The following is a 23,808-nucleotide window of genomic DNA, read 5'->3' on the forward strand; positions in this document are numbered from 1 at the left end:
CCTACGATGCGGGAAGGTGCATTAATAAGGAAATATACCCAATCTGACATCCAGAGGATTTTTTAATGTCACACTTTTATTTCACGAAATTCGGTTCCATTTTGCTAAACCAGCTTTTTAAAACCACGCCCACACATCCACTGGGCCGTCCCAGCGCCTTAGGACTCATGCGAGCGCCCAAGCCTGCTCCTGGCTGCCTCCTCCTCCTCCTCCTCCCCGCAGCCAGCACTGACCCCACAGCATCAGCTGAACCGTCAGCAGCTCAGAAATGGGGTGGTTCCGAGGAGCCTAACAATAAGGTGGATTATGCATCTTTGGAAAGTCTCAGATATATTTTTGCCTAAGGACAATAGCTAGGGGGTTTTTCTACACTGATCAAATAACTCCAATACTCTTTTAGACAAATCTTTATATAATTCATGACCCAGTCTAAAGTACCAGATAATACTGATTCAACGATAAAATAACTTTAAAGCTTTTCATGTGATTTCAAGAAACCTACTGCTCACGTTTACATCTGATTAAGCTCTATAAATCAAACTCTGCGATCTTTACCAAAACCAACGGTTATCAGCAGTGATTTCCAGAGGAGGTTCGACCACGCAAGGATTGCAGGAGGTGGCTTGATTGAAATCGCAGTCAGACAATGAGTTTCATCGCGTAGTTTGAATAGGCTAATTACAAACCTGAAGTCCGTGATGCGAAATCCCCTCCCCGTGTCGGTCCTGCTGGCGTTTGGACAACGGTTTCTCCTAGCCATCGCCCACCTGCACGAAGGATGCGCCGCTTCTCGGCGCTGCTAGTTAAAACTAATCCATATATTGCAGATATTTTTGTTAAAAGATCACGAAATCTAGCAACTAAACCGATATGCTAAACCGATGCTCATTTCTCCTCTCGCAGGCAGAGGGAAAGGCGCGTTTCTCGGTAACATCATTGCCCCTCAAATCTACAGCAGGATCTCAAAAGCATCCGGATACAGAAGAAACCCTGTAAAGACGCTGTCGTCCTCAGCACTGACGTAGACGCCGTTCCAGTCCCGCGCGACCTCCAGCCACACCTGGTCGCCCGCGCTCAGCTTCAGGACGGTCAGGAAGGATGCCTGGTCGATCTCCTGGCCGTAGAGCGTCTCACGGGCTTTGGCCACCTTCCTGCTGCGGGCGACGAGGCTGACGCGGGCTGGACGCCCTCTCACCGTCAGGTGGTAGGCGAAGACGTAGGCCCCGGGCACGCTGCAGTTGAATTTCCCGGTGGATGGGTTGTAATCTTCTTGGTCGTTGTACAAGATCTTGTCAAACCGAATGGGGACGTTGGGCGGAGGGAAGGGCTTGGACAAGCCGGCGCTGAACGCCGACCGCAGGAGCTTCGCGGCGTCCCCTCGGGCACCCTTCGCCCCACGGGAGCCTTTCTTTCCCGGGGCCCCTCGGCCCCCCTTGCTGCCAGCAACCCCCTTGGGGCCAGAAGGTCCTGTCATGCCGGCAGGTCCCAAGTCCCCTTTTTCACCTTTACATCCTTGCTCGCCCTTTTCTCCCCGTTTTCCATCCGCCCCCTGAACACCCTGAAGCCCCATCTCCCCTTTGCTCCCTTTTTCTCCCTTTGTCCCCCCTTCCCCTCTTTCTCCCTTCGCGCCTCTTCCCCCTGGCTCCCCACAGTACCCCTTCTCCCCTGTGTCCCCCTTTTCCCCCTTGTCACCCTGTTCTCCACCCACTCCCGGGTCTCCAGCATCGCCCCTATCTCCCTTGTCTCCTTTGGTCCCATTCTCACAAGTATCCCCTTTGGACCCCTTTTGTCCCTTCAGTCCAGGGAAGCCGTAGTTGCCCTTACTGCCTTTTACTCCAGCTTCACCTAGGAAAAGGGCAAAGTAGGGGGGAAAAAAAAGGTTCAGAACATCAGTATTGGATTGCTTTGGAGATGGAGGGACACCACCGACAGCAAAAGAAAAGGTCAGCACAATATTCCTGGGTTTCCCAGCCTGTGTTACATACCTTGCAGCCCAGGTTTGCCTGGATAACCGGGGTTTCCACTTACTCCTCGCTCGCCTTGCTCCCCTTTGCCTCCTAGGACATTTCACCATTAATATACTGGTGGTGGTGGTGTCTGCAGCACAGCAATCATTACACAGAAGATGACTGGTAGCATTTCGCACGTGCCCCTCACTTCATTAGTAAAACAGACGTGAGCAATGTGTGTTTCCAAGAAATGCCTTCAGAAACCTCAGCTGCATCTCACAGCACCAAGCACCGTCACGCAGATAACCGCGTCTCGCTCGAATGCTGGGTTTCTGACTCTAACCAGCGCCTCGCTGGGAGGCGGTTGCTGCTGTTTAATGGCAAGAGGGAGAAGATGCCCCCGCTGCGTTTCTCACTCCGGGATCGCCAAAGCCTTGGTCAAAAAGTGAGTCAAAGCCTAAGAGACTGCACTGACGGCACTGGTACCCCCGCTAGCAGCTCTGCTATGCGTTTCTCTGCCACCAAAGGCGGCCGCGGGATCTCGCCAGTGGTGCGAGGCAGCAGGACAGAGCTGCTCTGGGCTTGAAACGAAGGGCAGGGTTTCCTTGCGGTTACTGCTGACTAGATGGGGCTGGGAGCAACCTGGTCTGGTGGAAGGTGTCCCTGCCCATGGCAGGGGGTTGGAACCGGGTGATCTTTAAGGTCCCTTCCAACCCAAACCGTTCTGTGAGTCGATGATGATGATAACTGCCCTCCATCTTAGCTGAAATAATTTTGCCTGAGATACTCAAACTGCAATGCAGCTTCCACACCTGTGCGTAGCTTCCACAGCGGGGTTTTTTCCTACTTATGTCCCTAACCCAAAGGAAATTGAACTCAGTTTTTAAAATCACATTCAGAACATGGAGTTTTGAGCGAGATCTTTATAAGCAGCTGTTCCTATTCCACCTGCGCATACACTACCACCATCTGAGTTACTCCCCCTGCACTAATGCCACCTAAATCTCTCAGGGTGTCAATCCATATCGGCACACTCCGTTTCCTTTGAAAAAGACTTTTTTCCTATAATTTTGTGGTATTCGATGAGGACAACAGCACCTGCTTTTGAAAGGAGCAGTTAGTCTGCTTTACCTCTTTCTCCTTTAGAACCTTTTGGACCTTGAGGACCTGGGGTTCCCGGCAGACCTTGCAGACCAGCATCTCCCTTCTCCCCTTTGGGACCTGGAACGTAATCACATCGACAAAATTATCTTCATAACGCAAAGGTTTAACTTCAGAAATAGAATTTGCAACAACAGCTTAGCAACACGGCACTGAGGAACGCCTGCACAGCAAACCCTGTTTCCATCCCCCTGGGAAGGCATCGTACATTCATTTGACATCACACCACCAAAGCAAGGAAGGTGTGAGACAGCTGGGTTTGGCCTGAACCCTGTTTCCCTCCAGCTTGCAGACCTGCAGCTGAAACCCTACGGTGGGGCAAAAGGCGAGGGCTGGTAGAGGCAACGTGCCGAGATTAGCGGGGTGCGTGCTCGCAGCTCCCCTGGTCAGGCTCGCAGCTCCCCTGGTCAGGCTCGCAGCTCCCCAACCTTTGCCTTTCAGCTGCTGCAATCCTCACATCTTACCGGTTTGCATTTCACTCTTGGCTGTAGCTAAAGACTTTTTAAAACTGACTTTCAGCTGTCTCGGAGCCACAGGAGCTCAGACATTCCTAAAACACCAGAAGTAATCTGTCTTTAATATTTGAGCGCATCTAAGGAGCTCACATAGCTTCGTAATTGCCCCTCTCTTTAAAAGGAATTAAGCCCACAAATATAAAAGTGGAACCTGGCAGACAGCTCCATGCTGCATAAAGGATGGGTTGAAAGGCAAGCAAGCTGGCTTCAATCTTTTTCTTTTTTTTTTCACTTTTTCATCCACTTGGGAATCTAGAGAACCCCAGAGACTCCCAGAGCAGACTATGGCAGCCCCACTCATCACCAGACAATCCATTTAACACAAGGACTTTCCCATCAACACTCAAGAGATGTATGAGCGCAAACTCCCTCTGCAGCCGCTATAATTTCCATTAGCAAATCCCTCCCGAGCTATGGCAAGTGAAAATCCCTCGAGTACATTGTATTAAAAGAAAATTATTTCATGATTTTACCACCTTTCCTCAGATGAATAGTTTCTATCTCCAATATTAGTGCTATTAAAGTGAACATTTGCAGACTAATGCACTATTCATTAGAGCGGTATTAGAATCAGGCACTCTATAGAGAGGTATTTTACCAGTAGAAAGAAGAGACAAAGTGTGTCTTATAAAATATTTAGGTGCTCTATACAGAGCTGCTCTTGTGAGAGCGAATATATATTTTAAAATTTGAACCCAAAATTATTTTTGTATTTAAATTCCTCTTTTTCAAGGGGAAAAAAAAAATCCAAGGGAAAAAAAAAAGGCTTTTATCATAAAAGGTATAAAACTGCTTGCAGGTAGTTTTGAGGGTCATAAAACCACGGCTGAAGTGAAAGTAAATCTGTGACTCCCAGGGGCTCAGACACCGGGACAGAGAATCGAAGAGCACAGCCATGTGGGGCACCCGCCGGCAGCGACGTGGTATGGGGACAGCTCTGCACGTGGTCCCCAAAGTGGGTGCCACGGGGAGGAAGCTCCTTTTTTGGGGCTTTCCCACTTACATCGGTGTTTTACAACTTCGGGCATGTGGCTAGCGTGTACTTTTTTGCTCTGGCGTTACACGAGGTATAACCACCCTCGGCATTTGCCCCACCAGTCCTGCCAGCTCGTTTCTTGCAGGAAGAGCAGGAGTCTCCTCGATGCTCTTTAGCTGAAAGTGCCGAGACAGGCGTCACCATACCTGGGGGTCCCTGCTCCCCCGGCTGCCCCCGGGGCCCCGCCACAGGCGGGCAGCAGTCACAGCAGTTGAAGAAGAAATCGGCCGTGTCGAGCGTGTAGTTCTCGAAGGGGAAGAGCGTGGTGGCCCCTCGGGCCGCGGGGCTCGGGGTGGGTAACTCATCTCTGCCCGGTGCTGCCGGGAACGAGCTTTTCCCCGCCAGAGGGGTGGGAGAGGCACCGTTGCCCACCAGCTGGAAGGGCTTCATCTTCGTGTACTTCACCGCGGGGGTCACCTTCGCTCCCGCGTGCGCAGCGGTAACAACCAGCATCACAAGCAGCGAGACGGGCGCCGGTGAGCTCCCCATGCTGGCAGCTGTAGGAGAAGACAAAGGCCATCACAAACTGCTGCACGACACCCTCTGTATTCACCCTTTGTATTCTCACGTCCCCCACAAAGCCCGAAGACCTGCGTGAGTGCTGTCAGGCACGTGCGGGCGTCTGCCTGGAGGACTATGTCACAAAGCCTCACTTTTTATGGGGAAAGTAAAGCAAAGTTAGTCAGCAACACCTCCTGCCTGCTCCCCGCTACTGCCCACCACCCTACAGGTCACTTGCTGTCCAGCCGCTCCCGTAGCTGGGGCTGGAAGTGCTCCCACGTGTATCACCAGGAGTTCAAGGCACTGACTGGGAGTTACACCCTCACCGGGACACACGACGCCTCTCTTCTGAGTGTGCGATTAGGAATACTGCAGATTTCAGAGCCCAACACAACTGCACATTACAAAAAGCTTTGCTCTCGAAGGATAAACGGAAACAAAAATGAAACATCAAGGATTCCAAAATCTTTATGTCAGTTTTTGTCTTTGATGCTGACTGATTTTCTGGACTTGCATATTCTTTTAGTGTAAACTTTCAGGTCCATTATTTTTATTTCTGCAGTGTTGATTTAGCCGACCCAGGAAGAAAGAACAGAGTAAGCACCACACATTTTTTTCCTATAGGGCAGGCGACGCCTCTCAGATGACTTGTCATATAAAGCATCTTTGTTTCTTTTTTAAAGCAGTGTACCGACCTGTAAATACAAACAGAACAGACTCCCTTTCTTGCTGAACCTGTAATCTAACCTTCCTTAGCAGCTAAGGCACTCCATTACATGAAAAAGTCCCCAGGAGAAACGCTGACTCTCCTTGCCATCCAGAGGGCAAAAGGAGGTCCAACTCTAAATCAGGGATTTGGGGGCTGGATTACAATCTTTCAGTCTTTAAGGATTCAGCTTTAGAGGAAAGGATCATTAATTTTTTCCATTTTCACACAAAACCAAACCATTTAACGGGAAGTTGAAAGTCCCCAGTGATCACTGTTGCCCACTGCTGCCATCCAACCCATTCTTCACCTCCAGTGAAGGATGAATTATCCCTTCTCCTGGTGTGTGTCGCACTAAGGCAGGATACCAGGGCACTGGTTTTTGTCACAGGTTCGGATTTGCTCCCGACCAGCCCCCGCCAACCTTACCATGAAGCGTTTCCCTCCGGGGTGGTTGGCACGGGAGGGCAGCGCTCAGCACAGGCAGGCAGAGAGGAGCCAGACCTTACAGCCAGCAGCAGGGAAGGAGCCGCAGAGCAGGAGGGTCACCTGCCATCTAGGAAGGGGAAAAAAAAAAGCACCAAATCCTCCTTTTGAAGAATACACTGATGCGGGAGTGTTTTGCCACTGCTGGGGTTAACCAAACAAACCCACAGCTTCCACACCCCTGCAGCTGGCAGCAGAAAGAAACTGCCGCTTTAGAGACCTGATGATTTTATGGGGAAACGGTAAATCAGTTTTCAAATCGAAACCGTTTCTTACATTTTACTGTCACAAAACACTTCTGCCACAAGCTCTAGAACCAGACACTCCCCACTTACGTAGCCAGATTGATAGATTGCTGTCAAATACTGGAAAAATGTAATTAATGAAAAAAAATTACACCTTACCAGTCTGTTTCGAAAATAAATTGCTCAGAGCGAGGAATCGTTAAACAGATTTTTGTTATAATGGGCAAGACTGTTCCTAAAATAATTATTCCTAAATAGAAGCATTTTAATAAAACTGACATTTTGGGCTTTTTCGTTACATTAGCTCGCCACCACTGATTCTAAAATCATTAATTTGAAACCCCCCACTAGGAAAGATTACGATTCACTGAGGACACAAAATACAAAGAATTAAACTTTGCTGCAGTGACATCTCGTTCGGTACATCTATATCTCATTGGATCTAAATATCTGCTAATTGTTGGCATGTGCCCCATAACAATGTTGTAATAATACACTTGTTCTTTTGTTTGGTCCCTAAAATTGTAGTATTTAGATATTTCAGTTCACAACAGGTATTTAACCCCAATCTCCCGGCTATAAATATCGGGGACACGGCTGCACTTTCTGTTACCTAATTATTTCAAGTTCTTACACAGGGGAGGAACAACACTAGTCCTCATGCAGTTGCACATTCCTTACAGACAGTAACATTTCTGGAGACAAATTATATTGCCACTGTGTCTTAAATCCTACGACTTTATTCCAAATATCCCACCTGAAGACTAACGACCAGTGTGTGCTGCGTCCTACCTTATAAACGTTCCTGCTCCCAGGACGACCCCCCCCTCAACGGCACTTTGAAAAAGACAATCTTATTTTCAGAGAGAATCAGTTTTATGTGAGTTACGGCTGCTCCCGTGGCCAATGAGAGCCTGCACGGTGCGGGGAGAAAGGGGGATTGGCAAAGTCCCCTGAAAGGAGCAAGGTGACACTGAAATCCGAGGAAATTCAAACGCTTTTCTCCAGGCTGGGATGCTGCTCTTCACGCGGGACGGGTTTTTGGCTCTTTCCCCAACACCAGTTTTGGGGGCTTTAGGGACACTCCGTCTTTCAACTCACAGCATCGTGTCTGGGTAGGGTCAGACTCAGCGTGAGTTTGTCCACTTGCTTCAGCGGGGTCCAGGTTTCTCTCCCCGTATTTGGTGTGCAGAGTTCGGCATCGCGCTCCCCTCCTTGCGGTGGGGGCTGAGAAGGGGTCAAAGAGAAATTACAGAAATAGCTGTAGGGGATCCTGAGTGCCTGTGTCTGCATGGAAACGCACTGAAAGGGGAATTCAGCCTGAACTCTGGGCTGTCCCAGGTAAGGGCAGAGATGGAAGAAGCAAACGCCGCCTTCTCCCTCCAGCTCCGGTGCAGAGCAGGGTACCTGCGGGCGGGCGGGCTGCACGGTGGGGCGGCAGAACAAAACCCCGCTGGGAAAAGGGACAAATCCATCCCAGGAGGGTGGATGCAACGTCGTTCCTATCGGAACAGATAACCCCTTTGGATTTCACAGGCTAAGTGATATTTCTCGCTCTTTCCCAGCAATCACAGCACTCCTTTCCTTCCCCAGTGACCTTAAAATGGGCCAGCGTTTATTCTTAGATCTCCAAGCCCGGTTCAGAGTGCAGTAGGAAACGCAGGAATGTGAGGCTGCCTTTCATTGCCTTGTCTTGGTGAAATATGAGCAAGGAAACCATCTCATTCCATCAGTCTGAATTTACTACATACCGGTACACTCCAAGTTCAGCTGCCGGACAAGAAAGGCTGCTTGTTTCAGGCAGGCTGGAGAAAACAATCAATTCGCCTTCAATGTAAGCGGAGAGAATTGTAATCCTCCACGATTTATTTGCGACCACCCTTCGCTGCACAATAGACTGCAGCATTCAGCAATAAAATAGTTGATTAAGGAAAGTCTATGGCTAAGAATACCAGGCTAGATTGATTCTCCAGCTTTTCAGGCTATTTCAAAGAAATCAATTAGGGGTTTTGCAGCGAGATGCTCTAACGCCACGTAGGACATGGGCTTGTCCCAGCTCCTGAAACAACGGAACCTGCACCAGCCCGTTCGTACTGCTGAAAACAGAGCTGGGTCCTGAATTCAAAGAGTTCTTTTTTAAAAATTAATAACCCTTTGCAATACTGTCATCGGGCTCAATGTTTTAACCTGAAGTTAAAAACACTTACGTTTTCAGCAGTGGTATTTCCGAGAAGACCATGGACACCTAAATTGAAGATAAAAGGCAATCAAATCAATAATAAAATCCTTATTTTGGTCTTAACATTTCATTAGCAACCTCAGTCTATCAAAAGGGGAAGATTAACCATTTTTAACCAAGATTGCTGCATTTTACAGTCTTGCCTCCACATACTCTGAAGCTGCTCTTTCACAGACTTCAGTTTAATGCCGTGTTTGCCACACACTAAAGCTAAAGTAAGAAACACAGCTTTAATCCTGGGTTAGGGTATTTTCCTGAATAACAGCATTATTATTAGATTATGTGACAACCACAGGTTTTTGCATTATACAGTGCTTATTGAGTTACTGAAGCCGTTCAGAAAAATCACGGGTTGAGAGCATGAATTAAGATTTAGCACTTGATTAATGACTCTGTTTATTCAGGGGATCTGGATCTACATTTTGCTGATATAAATGATGCATGGGGGCCATTAAAATTTCGTCAAAGTACATTTCAAACTCACTCCTAGCCTTGCATATTTGCGGATAGCTGCTTTTGCCCGAGATTCGCAACGCTAAGTGAAAATAATGCTGTGTCCATGCTGCTGATTTCTACCAGCACGTCCACCGGCCATGGGTGGGAAGGGCTGTGACCTTCTCGTAACTGCTGGGTCACTGAAAGCCCCTCCTGGGGCTTGGCAAAAGCAAACTGAAAGCCAGCGTATCCCAGAGGATGCTTTAACCAGCATAAGGCAATTCCCCAAGGAAGCGGCACCCTTGCAAGCCTACTGCCAGCTCCCCAGCGTTATCAGGGATGGGGAGGAAAGGAAGGACTTCAGCAGAGACCCTCACCTCCCCCTCTGCAGCCTGAGGCTCCTCCTGGGACACAGCGGGGTCCTGAACCTGGATGTGGCCACAGTAACCTTGTCCTGGCAGGATCGTCTCCCCGGCTGCCATTCTGAAACACGGAGGGACACGGCAAACTGTGTAAATAATGGGTTTGTATTAAATTGATGGAGTATTTCTGAAACAGAGCAGCCAAGCAGATTCAAAAAGCACCTCCCAGAGGGTTCCACTTCCAGTTGTTTGCAAAGGAAAATAGAAATTCAGACCTGCAGATACAAGGTAGATAAACTAAAAAAAAACGTGTTTTGGAAATACAGTGAAGGAAGGAACAGTGGAAAACGAAGCAGCATAGAAAATAAGGCAGGTTTGTAATAGTGGGCAATTTAAAAACTTAATGCTCAAGTCTCAAGAATGCAAACTGGAAAACAGAATATTCACATAGAATAGGAAGTGGGTAAAAATGCAATTAAGTTGTATTTGAGCTGAGGAAAAAGTGCTAAAAGGAAATTAACATTTGTGTGGGGAAAAGACAATTAACACGTCTGACAAGGTTTCCCACAACAATTCAGCAGGTCTCCTGGAAGAGGCCCTCCTCCCCCCACCCCCGCCAAGAATTTTATTTTCTGAAACACTGAAATGTGTTCTGGTTTCCTTTATTCATTATCCAAAAAACAACTGAGTTAAACAGAAAATAGACTGAAATGAAAATTTTCTGCTGTGCCATTAACTAGGGGAGGGAGTATTTCCATGAGGCAGTACGATAGACAAATTCATCAAGTCAAGATACAACTTTTTTCTCCTCTCTTACCACTTGGTATGCTGTAGCCTCCAAAATGTCATTTAGAGGCAGCATTAACTGGTAAAAAAAAAAAACCACAACTTTGGATTTTGCCTTTACAGCTGATCTATTTTCAGTTTAAAATTTTCAGGAGCTTTCAGTTGTGATGAGAACTTTAAATACTGTGCCGTGTAAAAATTAAACAAGCCATTTATGCAGAAAAAGGAGCTACTACTCACGTAGGGTTTTAAAATGCTTAACTTCAGAAAAATACTGCCATAGGGATTTTCATTGGATGCAAAGGAATAAAATAATCTCCCTGTAAAACCAGTATAATTGCATTTAGTGTTATTCAGATCCAGTTAGCAAGGGTAAAATAAGACCAGAAAAAACCCTGGATCGGTCTGTGCCAGTCCATCCCACAAACCCTGCGCCAAACGTTGGTTTAAAATTCCTGAGTCCGCAGGATGGCAGCGCAGTCACACCTAAACAGGGATTTATCGCACTTTAAAGTATAACGGCTAGAAGGATCTAAAAGCTGCCGTTTCACATAAATAAGCATTTAGGGAGTTATTGAGGGACTATGAGAATTTCACGATACCCGTTACATTTTATGGAGTCAATCACTCTACGAGTCCCTAAACGCATATTTAAAGCACCGGGAAGGTGTACTTCTTCACGTGACAGACTGGCATCACAGCCCACGAGCTGCTGTGGCTCAGCGGGCTGAGCTCCTGCCCCGGGGCCGATTTTTGAAGCCCCTTTAGGAGCGTGAAACGGCCACCAAACGCGCTCCCCCACGCATCGTACTGCGGCAGCAGGGAGCGGAGGGTGGCCCCGCTCCAAGCCCTGCTCCGGGACATGGATCTCCTTTGTCAGGACCGACAGATGCCTCTGGTCTTGACTAAGAAACACGTCCATTGTGCTCGTCTGGAAACTCGAGGCGGCCGAAGGTAAAAAGTGATAAAATTACCTGGCTCCCCTTTTTCACCCTGGTCTGCCTTTGTGTGTCGGGCTCGGGGATGTCACAGAAACCCTGCCTCTCTGGTGTACTGCTGTTTTCCTTCAGTGCATTTAAGAAACAAAATAGTCCTCGAGAGCCGTGCCTTTGCTAACAGCGAGTGGTGGGATTGTTCCCCTCCTTGTCTCCAGTACCGCCTTCCAGGGAAGATGATATTTGGAGGGGGAGTCCGCAATGCCAGGCTGGGTGGTGATAGCGAGGGTTGTCGGCCCCTCCGCCAGCCGCACGGATGTCAAACCAGCCTGGGAGCCCCCCGGGGGCCACCCTTTGGGACCACTTTGGTGGCCCAGCCTGGGTCAGCAGGGACAGCGGGTGCCTGCGGCAGGTCCCCTGATCCTGGTCCCCATCCCCGACTGCTCCTGGTATCAAGAGGAACCGGCTGAACGCACCACGAGCAAAAGCTTTCCCAGCAAAAGGATTCTTTCTCGAAGCAGAGAAGCGATACCCAGTCATCACGCCCTGCAAGTACCTCACCTGAAAAATATCAACCAGTGCAGAACTTCTTCCCCATCCACAAATGCGGAAATCGTTGTATTCACGGGATGAGATGCTAAAATAAAGAAGAAAAACGGCATATATTGTACAGTCCTTAAGGAAGCTCAGAAAGATCCGCACTGTCACTATTTGCAGGACACATAGAACAACAGCTGCTTTATTGCAGCTTCCTGGAAATTTTATTTTCCGGTTGAAATCTCCTTTTTCATGTTTTATATACAAAACCCATGAGATAGGCCCAGTACCTACTACCCTTGAGGTAATGTTCTGCCTGTGTGTTCCTTCATGAGCAAATTCTGCAGCTTGAAGTGGCCATTCAACGCTTCATGATGTATATCCCAGTATTTAATTATTCTGAGATCAACATAATCCCAAAGGAAGCACATCGTGCCTATAACATATTACAAACCATCAGTTTTATGTATCCAAATTTATAATTGATTACATTTAAATAGATACCTAACCGATTCAAAATATTTATTTCTCTCAGACTAAATATTTGTCTGTGAATAATCTGGTAGAAATCACAGTGACCTCCATAAACAGTCACGAGCTGTAATTTACTTTTTAAAACTACTCACACTGTGGACTATAAAATAGCATTTTGGATAATATCACAGCAAGGAGAGTGATTTTATATGAACATCCAACTTCGACTGGATTTTCTGAACAATTTAAAGAGCCGAGGGCCCTTTCTGGCGGGTACAATTCAGAAGCCAAAGTGCATTTATGGAGCCGAAGCAAGGAGAAGAGAGGATCGGTGAGCTGGCAGCAGCAGAACCTGGAGAAAGATGTGCTGGAGTAGTCAACAGGCTGCTTGGGCCACCCTGAGCACGGGAGTTTCTACCTCTAAGCACTGTAGTGTGTGTGGTTATATAGATATATGCACATATGTATAAATAGGAATGTTTCCCTCTTGCACATTGTCGAACTCAAAGAATAAGAAGTGCACCATAAAGGTTTATATTGTCTCTAATTTTTGGTACCCTTGGTTGTACTGCCTCACTCTCCCGTTGTCTGATCCCACATATCTGCCTTCCCCAAAGTTTTTCGGGGTACATCCCCTCATGCCAACACCTTCTCCTTCCAGCGCACACCCCTGTATCCCCCTCACTCCCACGCCAGACTTGGCAGCTCCACCGATGCGTCGGAGGCTGAAGTATTGGGGGTTCTTTCAGGAAAAAGGCAGTTTGTCACTTTTTCTTTGCAGGCCCATAAAAGGCCAAATACCTTAAGTTCAAATCTTGGTCAAAAATTGTGAGCCACCATTGTTTAAAAATTCATACTCTAATATTAAAATTTAATTATTTTTTTTTCCCACAAAACAGGAAAGATGTGGCCGTACAGCTGCTGTTGTACTTGGACCAGGTGCGATTATTGTCATACACAAAGTTCCACAGACAAATAAAATTGACTCAGCTGGCTGCCAAGTTTCAGGAAGTTTTTTTTTTTTACTATTAGAGCAGGCAACATTTACCAAAGGTGTATGCCAGGATCCCTAACACAGCAGTGGCCTACTAATCAGCAAAGGGCAGGTGTTGTTTTCTAACAATCTTTAGGCTGGCACTGTGGATTAAGCCAAATATTACCAGTTTTCATCTAATTATTCCACAGAGGGTCTCTCTAGCTCCGTACACCTGCCACTTTCCCTTCTGAACGACAAAATTTAATGATCATCAGGAGCTTATGCCTACGTACCTCCTTTTAAAAAAAAAAAAAAGGGAGATGTGGTATCAAGAAGCAAGTCAGGCACCGATACAGCCAACCCTCGTAGCTTTGCCACAAGAATTAGGATTTTTAGTACTCTTAGAGCTTAATCTCTTAAAGCCCTGTGATTGCAGAAAACTGCAGATTTCATTTTTAAAAAAAACAGTTCTGAGCCTTGAGTTAAAAAGGCTCAGACTCTAGGAGGTAAATGACAATAATCCCAAATGTAATTATATTTAAACTTTTCCAGTCTCATAATTGGAGAAGAAATTACTCACAGCCTCTAATATTTAAGGGACATCAACCTGGTAACTACAACCATTTTTACACAAAGAGATAAGCCGTGTTTCTGACTTCCCAGCTGGGTTGTGCCCTTCCCGGTATTAAGGTCTGTATGTATGAACAGCATCAACTAAAATACCGGGATGCTGGACTCAGCAATAGGCTCAGCCCTTTTCTAGTCCTCAGCTACATTATCAGGCTTTTAATTATTGTAGGTTTTAAACAAAGTCTATGTTCAAGCTGCACCTGCCCAAGAGATGGCAATGTCTCACTGTCGGACACAGCCTGGCCGAGGCAAAGCGCTTTGCGTTAGCAAAAAGCTTTCGTCCTAAGCTTTTTATTCCACACTAAACACTGCAATCGTTATCTACGTTAATACTGTGAAACCCAGCCAGCCTGAAACTATCCCAGTTAATAAGCATCTTACGAGACAAAGGGCTTATAGATCTCCACAGCAGCAAATTTTATTCAGCAGGGAATCTTGTCCTGCTCCTCCGTGGCACGGTGTCGACACGCAGTGACGCAAACTCCTTTTGCAGGTTGTTTTACATCAGGAGGTGTTGCGACACCCCTTGGAAACAGGGAAATGGAAATACCTACTTTCCTTTGACCCAAATTCTTCTTTGCTCTGGCAAATATATGTTCTGTAATACAGCAAGATTACAGCCCAGGTGACAGCGTTTTAAAGAGTCACGTGCTGCAACCTTAAAATCATTCAGCTACACTAGAAACACAACTCCTCGTTTAACAACAGGCAAGAGGCAGCAGGAGAACGTGGTGGTTTGGGGCTCATTTCACACCTCGGCACGCTCAGAGGCAGCGAGCTGCACGTTGGGTTTACATCTCCCAAAACACGTCACCACCCGCGGTCTCCTGGGCAGTGGCAGCAGGAAAAGCATCATCTGGCTCTGCCACAGCCGTAACAGGACGTTCATAGGTAGGAGTATCTCATGCTCCGCAGGGTTACGCTCCCGCCCACCAAAGCGCCATCCATCTTTCTCCCACGCACATTTATCCTAATTTCCCCTGAAGATCCCCTGAGAGGAGGCACCGGGCAAACCTCTCCACCTCCTCCGCACCTCACCCAGCAGCAGCAGAAGCAGCAAAAGTATCTCCAAAAGGACACAGAGGAATGTATAATAATAATAAATCATAATTGTAAATAAATTGTAAACCACGTTGTATTTTTTAGATCTTCTGATTAGGGCAGGAGCAGAGTAACTTCCTTTCCATCTCTCACAGCAGGCCCTGAAAAGGGAGAAAGAGCAAAACGTGCCTCAGCACGAAGGATTTCTGCGGCAGTAGCTGCTGTTCGCAAGGAGGTGACAGAGCCCGGTCTGGACTCCAAATGTAGTGACAAGCTTTGCCGTGTGCCAGACCTCGTGATGACATGTAGCATATTTTTACAAGCAGAGCTGAAAGACAAAGAAGGGAGTTTCCACGCTGGCAGGTGCGGCTGTGAAGAAACAGGGATGCGGGGGCAGAAGGTGGGATGGAGAAGCATAACACGAATCTCAGAAAATGTGGAGAACTGCCGCTTCAGCCAGAGGCTCAGCACAAGAGGGCACTCCAAGTGCTCCCAACAGCTCTGCTAAGGATGGTTTACAGCCTGCAGCAGCCAGTGATGAAGCACAAACATCCCAGCCCTAAGCCTTAATCACCCCCACAGACCCCAGACACCATGCTCCGCATCCCGAGCGTCCTGCTCCATCCAGGACAGGCACAACAGGAGACAACCAACACTTTCCCGGGATAACTTACCAACAGCCTCTAGACTAAAACAGAATTTTTGAACGCCGAGTATATGTGATCAATAGATAAAACACGAAAAATCTGGGAAACCTACACTTTTCAAGCTTGTTTCTATTGAGAGCAGTAATAAAGGCTGGATCTGTACGGTCAAAGTACATAGGGGAAAACAAAACAGACAAAAACCCCATCTATCGGTAAGAACCGCTCATTTTAAGACAATTTCCCATGGCAAACTGGTATCTGAATGAGCAGGGTTAATCACAAGGCTGGATGTACTCATGCAGCGTTGTGAAAGAGCATGAGGAGATGAAACAGATAGCCGATGGAATTGTGGGGTTTTAAAACGAAGTTGAAAGCCTTCTCCAGCAGCTGGGTGCAACCCTGAGCAGCTACAAAACTGGCTGGCACTGGCATTCAATGGGTGATTCCTCCCAGACCTCCACAAAACACAGCCGCCTTCTCTAGAGAGAAACTTTAAACTCCCAAAGCAACTTCATTTTTCTCTGAAACTCTTGGGAACCAGCTGTAGCAGCAAACCACACATCCGCTACCACAGCTGTAGGCTGCTGCCTCCTTACTGGATGAAGGTAGATAAGAGCACAAGCCATCCAGGAGTTGTGGGAAGAGCAATGGCTTGTGTCTTGGAGGTATGAACATCCCTGGCTGAAGCTTACAGCACCTTTTCCCATCAGAAACGAAGATCTTGTAGATGAGCCACTCCGCTAAGAAGAAAGGAAGAATTCTGCATGAACTAGACCTACTTGTGGATATTCATCCAAAACCAATACTGATTTGATTTGCATTCACTCCTCCTGTTTTGTCTTTATGATTATTCAAAAGAATAAGCTTTGTAGCAAGTAGGTATGTCAATGAAACAATAAATTTTCCAGTAACACTTACAGAAAGAGGTATTTTTAATCCATAAGCACAAACACCCACAGCTGATATCTGAGCACAGATACCTTCAGAACTTTTATAGGTTAATAACAAGATGACATTACAACAAGCAATCACACACTTGCTTATACAGACCATTAAACTGGCTGTAGCAATTTAATATTGTCAAAGGGACACATCAAGAGCTGAGAGTGATGTGAAGATCTGACTCATGCAGATCCCGCCCAGCCCTTGTAGTCAAAGTTGATTAATCCTTTACCTTCTAATTACTTGTTGCACCTGATCTCAAAATGCCACCCAGCCCTTCCTCTGGCTGGGGTACAGGCAGAGTTACCCCCAATAGAATTTACCCAAAACACCAGTTAATGTTGATATTTATGAGAACAAGCGATAGGCTCCTTATAAATACTCATCAGTTTGCTATATGCTATGTATAAGCAGTTCCCTGTGCAATATAACTTCTCACAGCAGACCATGGATCTTACCTTGCACAAAATTCCAGAAGAAATTGCACCACAAGGCAGGATCAGACCTGTCCCTCCAGCCAGGGTCTGCCTGGTGTCCTGCACAGCCTTTCCTGCCTCACAGGCATCTCTGCACAAACACCAGTTCCCAAAACAGAAGCCATAGCCCTACGCGGTGTTCACAGAATGGTTTGGGTGGGAAGGGATCTTAAAGACCACCTAGTTCCAACCCCCTGCCCTGGGCAGGGACACCTCCCACCAGACCAGGCTGCTCCCAGCCCCAACCAGCCTGGCCTTGAGCACTGCCAGGGAGGGGGCAGCCACGGCTGCTCTGGGCAGCCTGGGCCAGGGCCTCACCACCCTCACAGGGAAGAATTTCTTCCTCACATCTCATCTCACTCTCCCCTCTGTCAGTGTGAAGCCGTTACCCCTCATCTCATCACCGCCCTCCCTGACCAAGGGTCCCTCCCCACCTCTCCTGCAGCCCCTTTCAGCACTGGAAGCCGCTCTAAGGTCTCCCTGGAGCCTTCTCCTCTCCAGGCTGAACACCCCCAACTCTCCCAGCCTGTCCTCACAGGGGAGCTGCTCCAGCCCCCTGAGCATCTTCATGGCCTCCTCTGGACCCCCTGGAGCAGGTCGATGACTTTCTTGGGCTGGGGGCCCCAAAGCTGGGCACAGCACTGCAGGGGGGGTCTCACAAGAGCGGAGCAGAGGGGGAGAATCACCTCCCTTGACCTGCTGGCCACGCAGCTCTTGATGCAGCCCAGGATGCAGTTGCCTTTCTGAGCCGCAATCACACGTTGATGGCTCTCATTCAGTTTTTCACCCACCAGCACCCCCAGGTCCTTCTCCCCAGGGCTGCTCTCAAGCAACTCATCCCCCAGCCTGTATCTGTGCTGGGGATTGCCCCGACCCAGGTGCAGGACCTTGCACTTGGCCTTGTTGAGCTTCATGAGGTTTGCACAGGCCCACCTCTCCAGGTCCCTCTGGATGCATCCATGTTTAGCCTGTACCTGGGGCCAAACTGTAACAGTCACTCCATCACCTGATGACTCCTCACCAGACAGGGAGGAGAATCAGGAAAAAGGAGAGCAAACCCATGGATAGAAGTGAAACAGATTGAATGAAACACCACCACAGAGATCTACAGAGTTATACTCAGCCAAGCGAACATCCAGTCACCAGGAGCAGGGAGGAACCTCAGCAAGAACCCCACAGAAGCTCCTTCTCCTCAGCCAACCTCCCCCCTTTATACTGACCATGACATTATGGGTTGAGCTACCCCTGTAGCTCACTCAGGGCAGCTGCCCTGGCTGGCTCGAGCCTGCGAACAGGCTGCCTGGCATGGCTGGGCTGGAGTTCTGTCCCAGCCAAACCAGGACAGGATGGCATCCCTTCCCTCCAACGTGCCGACCGCACCCCACAGCTTGGTGTCATCGGCAAACCTGCCGAGGGTGGACCCAATCCCACTGTCCATGTCGCTGACGAAGGTGCCAACACCGACCCTCGAGGAACACCGCTCGTCACTGACCTCCACTCAGACATGGCGCTGTCGACTGCAACTCTTTGAGTGCAACCATCCAGCCAATTTCTTATCCACTGAGTGGTCCATCCATCCATCCACTCCTCTGTGGAAACATGATCACCCACAAACGGTTGTCACACACATCCCCCCACTGAGGTGATTGCATTATCCAATCTGCCCTATAATTAGACAAAAGCTTGTTCTCTAATTTGTCAGGTCGACTTTAAATGCAGTTTTGTCAGGAGATCCATCTGTGACTTTCAACAGGACCACAAGAGAAGGGTAACACCGCCTTAGGACAATAATCAAAGGTTTAGCCAGAGCATCACCTCTGCCCTGCTGGGATGCTTCCCAGCCTTGAGATGTTTTACAGAAATAATCTGCAAATTCAGGCAAACCAAGCCTTACACTTACTCTGGAAGTTTTCTTGCCATTAATCAAGCGAGCCTGACTAGCTAGACAAGATCTGAAAAAATATATCCAGATATCTCACTATTGCAAAAAGAAAAGAGTTTAGGCCTGTTGTTTCGTTAGGTTTGCGGGAACATCTTTAGGTCTGCCCGGGTAACCAGGCCTGCAGAGCGCCCTGCAGTGATTTTCTTCCTGTGCTTAAAGTTAAAATATACTTATCCAAAACAACACTACATGAAAGAAAGTGAAATTTCAGACCTTGCTGATCTACCATCAGCAGAAGACAGGTGTAGACTACACCGCGGAATTAATAAAAGCATCACCGTGGCACTTTTGACATGACTTAGTAAATATTTGACATTCAAAGCTTGCAAACACGCAAGGCACACACCGACGATGACACAAACGCAGACAGCTAACAAATGGACGTCTTTATTTTTAGAACATTCGTCCCTTTCCGCCCTCAAAGAGTCACCTTAATCCCTAACAAGCAGCCTCACAGCCCGGTGGTTTACCTTCCAGGATGGATGAAGCCTGCACGTGTGAGTGAAATAACCCACAGAAGACAAAGGCACTGCGGAAACCTCTGCGCCCGCTGGCAGGAGCCAGGAGCGCAGCAGTAACGTGCAGCGACCGGGTCAGGGTGCAGAACGCTGCTCCCTGGCGAGAAAGCAACGGCTACAGAAGTCACCTAAGCTCCTGCCCAAATTCCATGCGTTCAACCCACGTCCTGTGGGGAAAGGCTGCAGGACGTAGCCGAAGGAAATGGGATGGAAAGGCACCCGGTCAGCGAAGCCTGCCCTGATGTGCAACCCAGCCACCCGCTGACCCAAGCTGGAAAGAAAACTTGCCTGTTGGCAAGTAGTTCTGCAGCAGGGTGTGACAGAGCCTAAAGGCTCATGAAATAGTCAAAGACTACAGTTTTGACTTTATAAATGTCACCTTTACGGCAGGTAAGTGATTCTATCCCCGTCTCAAGGGGGTAATAAGGATGTTTCCTGCAGGAGCGAAAGCCAACGCTCAAATCCCCAGTAATAATTAACCCAAATCCCCAGTGGTAAAACAAGGAAGGGAGCAGATCTTCCCGAGCACCAGCCCCTGGGGAGACAAGGAAACAAACTGCCTTATTTTTATACACTTTATACAACAACTTTGGTGTGATTTTTACCATGACAAGCACAAGACTCGGAGAAGCTTGAGGTTCAAGCAGGTTTGGAGCAAGGGGGTGGCAACCCCAAGGAAGGCAACGGCTAGGCCTAGCTTATCTTTTATTGTATAGGCCTGTCTTTAAGGCATTGGGATGGTTTTTGGCTCCTTCTCTCAGGGCCATCCTGCAGCAGGGGCTGCGCTGGTAAACGCAAGGGATGAGGGCGGTGGGGCGCATGTGTCAGCCCAGCCGAACGAAGCCACCCAACACAGCCATCCCCCCGCCACGGCTCCTGCAGAGAGGGGTAAACACGCGGGAGAGGGAGCGCCCAAACCCGGCACATTGGCACCTCCCTCCCGGCTCGCCACACGCCGCTGGCAAGGGGTTTAGATGCTTTTTTCAGATGTATTTATTTGACCGCATGAAGTCTCTCCGCTTCAAACCCTGGCTGCTCCAGCTGGTCTAGTAGAAAAGTTAAGTTTCTGTTTCCTTTTCCTTTTTTTTTTTTTTTTGCTTACTTTCTTTTTGTTCCTGTTTCACTGCTTTGCTTCTCATTTCTTCCAGGGTGCAAGCCAGCAGGCTTCTCCGGAGTCGGTGCGTGGAGGAGACCGACAGGATCAGGCAGCTCAGGGAGAAACAGCGGGCGAAGGGAAAGAGCCTTCCCCTCTCCGCAGCAACGCACGATAAATCAAACCACAGCCTCCTTTAGACTAAATCCTGCCCTACTTCTCACGCAAGAGTTATTAATCCTGAATTCAATCGGGAGGCAGTTCTGACCGTCCTCCTCGGTGATGTTCCTCCCTCTGGAAACACCAGCCCTTGAAACACCAGCAGGGCTTGGAGGGGCCCCTGCAACCTTGTCTTGCCTTAAAGCAAACAGGACTTGATTATCAGCAAATCTGTAATTCATTGTTAAGGCAAATCCTTCTCCATTGGAAAGGACAGGGTGTGTCAAAAGACAAGCGTGGAGCATTCATATACGCACTGAACCTTCATCTTCTATAAATTGGCAAGTGCACCTAAGGCAACCATCAGCGGGACCCAGTGAAGCGAGACTAATTATTACAGGGGTGGTAGTGAGACTGTAGGAAAGTTACTTGTTAATTCCTCTTTGAAAAATACCCTAACAACAGCTAACGCCACGGAGCAAGTGCTCTGATAACCAAGAATGCTTTGCAAGTATTTTTACGAGATTGGTGTAAGCGATAGCCACCCGCTGCTGTATCACTGGCAAAAACTTGCCATTTCAAGCCCCGTCCACCCAGGCACCAGGTTATTTTACCCAGCGAAGCTGCGCGCACAGACACAATGCGGGCTCCCGTAGCACTCCAGGACTGATGGGAGCTCTGCTTCCAGCTAGAAAGGGGCACAACTATCTGTAAGTTTAAAACAGAGCCTCTGCGTAAGTATTTCTCAAGATCAAAGACCAAGCAAGCATCAGTTCTGCAGTCAACATCCATAAAAAGAGCAGCAGAAGAAAGAGGCACTGCTCCGGCTGCGCGAGCCGGGGACCAAAGCGTCACATCCCGGTTGCCCCTTTGCCACCTGTGCAGCTTTGTTTGTGTAAGGGCCTTTTAAAGACTTTAACTGAGGAAAGTGCATTTTTAAAGCATCATTAAAATCTGTTCAAATATTAAAAGAACAACTTTAATAACAGCAGTTACATCTGGCCTTTGAAACAGTTTGCATTCCTTTATGGCCTTCTGAGGTTCAGAAGACACCCGCCGGTGCCAGAACAGCGACACAGTGGCCTCACTCCGCTGGAGGTGACCCCAGCTGGGGACGAGCCACCCCTCTCTGCAGGGAGGTCCCCACTGACCCAGAGGCTTCAGGCAGGGACAGCCCGCGGAGGGCAGCCATGACCGGCTCTGCAGGCAGGGCTGTGGTGACAGTCACCTCCGGCAGGGCGAAGCGATGGGCTGAACGAACCACTGCACAGCCGCAGAGACCGGGCAAACTTCAGCTCACCTGCAAAGGCACATCTTTAAGAGGCAGCTGGTTGCACGGAAAAGCAGGCAATTTACCGACACCAGCTCTTCGTCTCACGGCTCCCACCTAGTTGTAAAAAAAGCAGCTCGACTCATAAAAGTAAGAACAACCACCCCGTGGCCAGCTCCAGCCTCTGGGCTCGCTGTGGTACCTGCTGCCTTTGGGGGGGGTGGGTGGGCCCATGTGGCTTCTTCTGCGGTGTGAGCACGGCCACAAGCCAAACAGCCCTCGGTGCCTGCAGCCAAACGGGCTGTGGTCAAACCCTCAGAGCGCTGCTCCATCAGCCACATCCCTGTGCTGCCCCTGGCTGTTTGCTCTCGCCTCTGCGGCACAGAGTCACTGGCAAAATAGACTTATTTTTTCCCCTGATGAATCCCTCAGCCCAGCACACCCCTCTGGGGTGTCCCAAAGGGGCAAGCAGGGAGAGGGACAGGGCCCCGGGTGGCTGAGGACAGGCACACCATGCTACACCCATGGGCTCCCACATTCTTTGGGCATGGTCCCTCCTAACGACACCCGAGAGACTTCAGCCAACCTTCGGCTGCTGGAGCCGCCCACTGCCGAGCAGGACAAGGACCTGGCACCAGCGACAACCCTGGTCCCACCCGCACCTGGACCACATTCGCAACACCCAAATTTTCACCCCCAGGAGGCTGAAGTTACAGATTTTTGCCCTGAAAGGCAACAGGAGTTTGTAGCTCCCGCTGCACATCTCAGTCACGGCATATCCCATCGCCCAGGCGTGCCTGTGCTTAGGCAGTTTTTACAGGACGGCTTGGACAGCAGCCGCTTCAAAGCTCCTTCAACAGCCCAGGGCAGAGCAGGACAACCCGCTGTTCCCAGCGCCGCAGAAATTCGGATTTAGGCTGGCAGCACATCCAAACAGAGGGCACGAGCCCACACGGCAGTGCCTGGGGCCTCCCTGTTCCAGCAACAAGTGCAAAAGCTTCTCTGAGCCCGCCACGCCGCGCTCAGAGCCAGCACACCCTGCGAGAGTCACTTGATGTGTCCATTTAAACGGGACGCTGGCTCGTGACCACGTACCCGGCAAGGAATTTGCTCATTCTCCACGAGCTGCTCATTTTGCTACAGTACCAGTGTGAGATTTTGGGTGCAGACACCACACCTTTGGGAGAGGCCCCCAGGAGCCACCCAAGGATCCCTCATCTCAAGGGGTGCTACCCCGCTGGCCCCAAACCTGAAGCCACGGCGCAGCAGCAAACCCCATAATCGCAAAGGAAAGAACACAAGGCAAAAGCCAACCTTTCTTAATGCCACTCGTTTGCCAATTAATTAGCGTCACATAGTAATAGTTTTGAAGGCTGAGAAACAGGATCAGGTCTCTGCGACTGCTTTGGTTAGTGAATGAGATTGTACCTGGTATCCCGCTGCCTGAGGGGAAAGCGGTGAACAAGGCATTTCTGTTACTTTTATTTCTCACTTGCACTGCAAAGTTAAGGTCTTAAGGAGCTCTTTGGTAGCGAGCAGGACACTCAATCGTGCTTTTTTAGATCGGGGCAGAATAAACCTCGTGGTTAACAGCGCCGTGTAGCACTTCAGGGGATTTCAGATGGAATCTTGTAAGTACTTGTCCATCCATCGCTCTCTTTTCCGAGGCATCCTCACCGTCTCCCTCGTCACTCGCCCCTAACACCGGTTTCTCACAGCCGGGCTGGAGCACATTGCGACGCTCAGG

The 23,808-nt window shown here is 48.8% G+C and overlaps 1 protein-coding gene across 1 annotated transcript; it reads right to left on the reverse strand.

The window, feature by feature from the left end:
* Nucleotides 1-949: 949 nt before the first annotated feature.
* Nucleotides 950-5,150, reverse strand: OTOL1 (otolin 1). Its single transcript, XM_009951793.2, has 4 exons — nt 4,808-5,150; nt 3,081-3,170; nt 1,986-2,057; nt 950-1,845 (listed from the first exon to the last, which is right to left on the reverse strand). Exons 1-4 carry the CDS (start codon nt 5,148-5,150, stop codon nt 950-952), a joined length of 1,401 nt encoding a protein of 466 aa, XP_009950095.2.
* Nucleotides 5,151-23,808: the final 18,658 nt, after the last annotated feature.

The sequence above is a fragment of the Leptosomus discolor genome, chromosome 7 (genome assembly GCF_034619465.1).
Source record: "Leptosomus discolor isolate bLepDis1 chromosome 7, bLepDis1.hap2, whole genome shotgun sequence".
Lineage (NCBI taxonomy): Eukaryota > Metazoa > Chordata > Aves > Leptosomiformes > Leptosomidae > Leptosomus > Leptosomus discolor.

Bases quoted from the DNA above. Each gene is read 5' to 3' on its own strand.
- OTOL1 (XM_009951793.2), bottom strand. From the start codon at position 5,150: ATGGGGAGCTCACCGGCGCCCGTCTCGCTGCTTGTGATGCTGGTTGTT. The intron at 3,171-4,807 runs GTATGGTGACGC...ATTACGTTCCAG, and splicing joins GGGGGAGCAGGGACCCCCAG to GTCCCAAAGGGGAGAAGGGA. The intron at 2,058-3,080 runs GTAAAGCAGACT...GAAATGTCCTAG, and splicing joins AGGTTCTAAAGGAGAAAGAG to GAGGCAAAGGGGAGCAAGGC.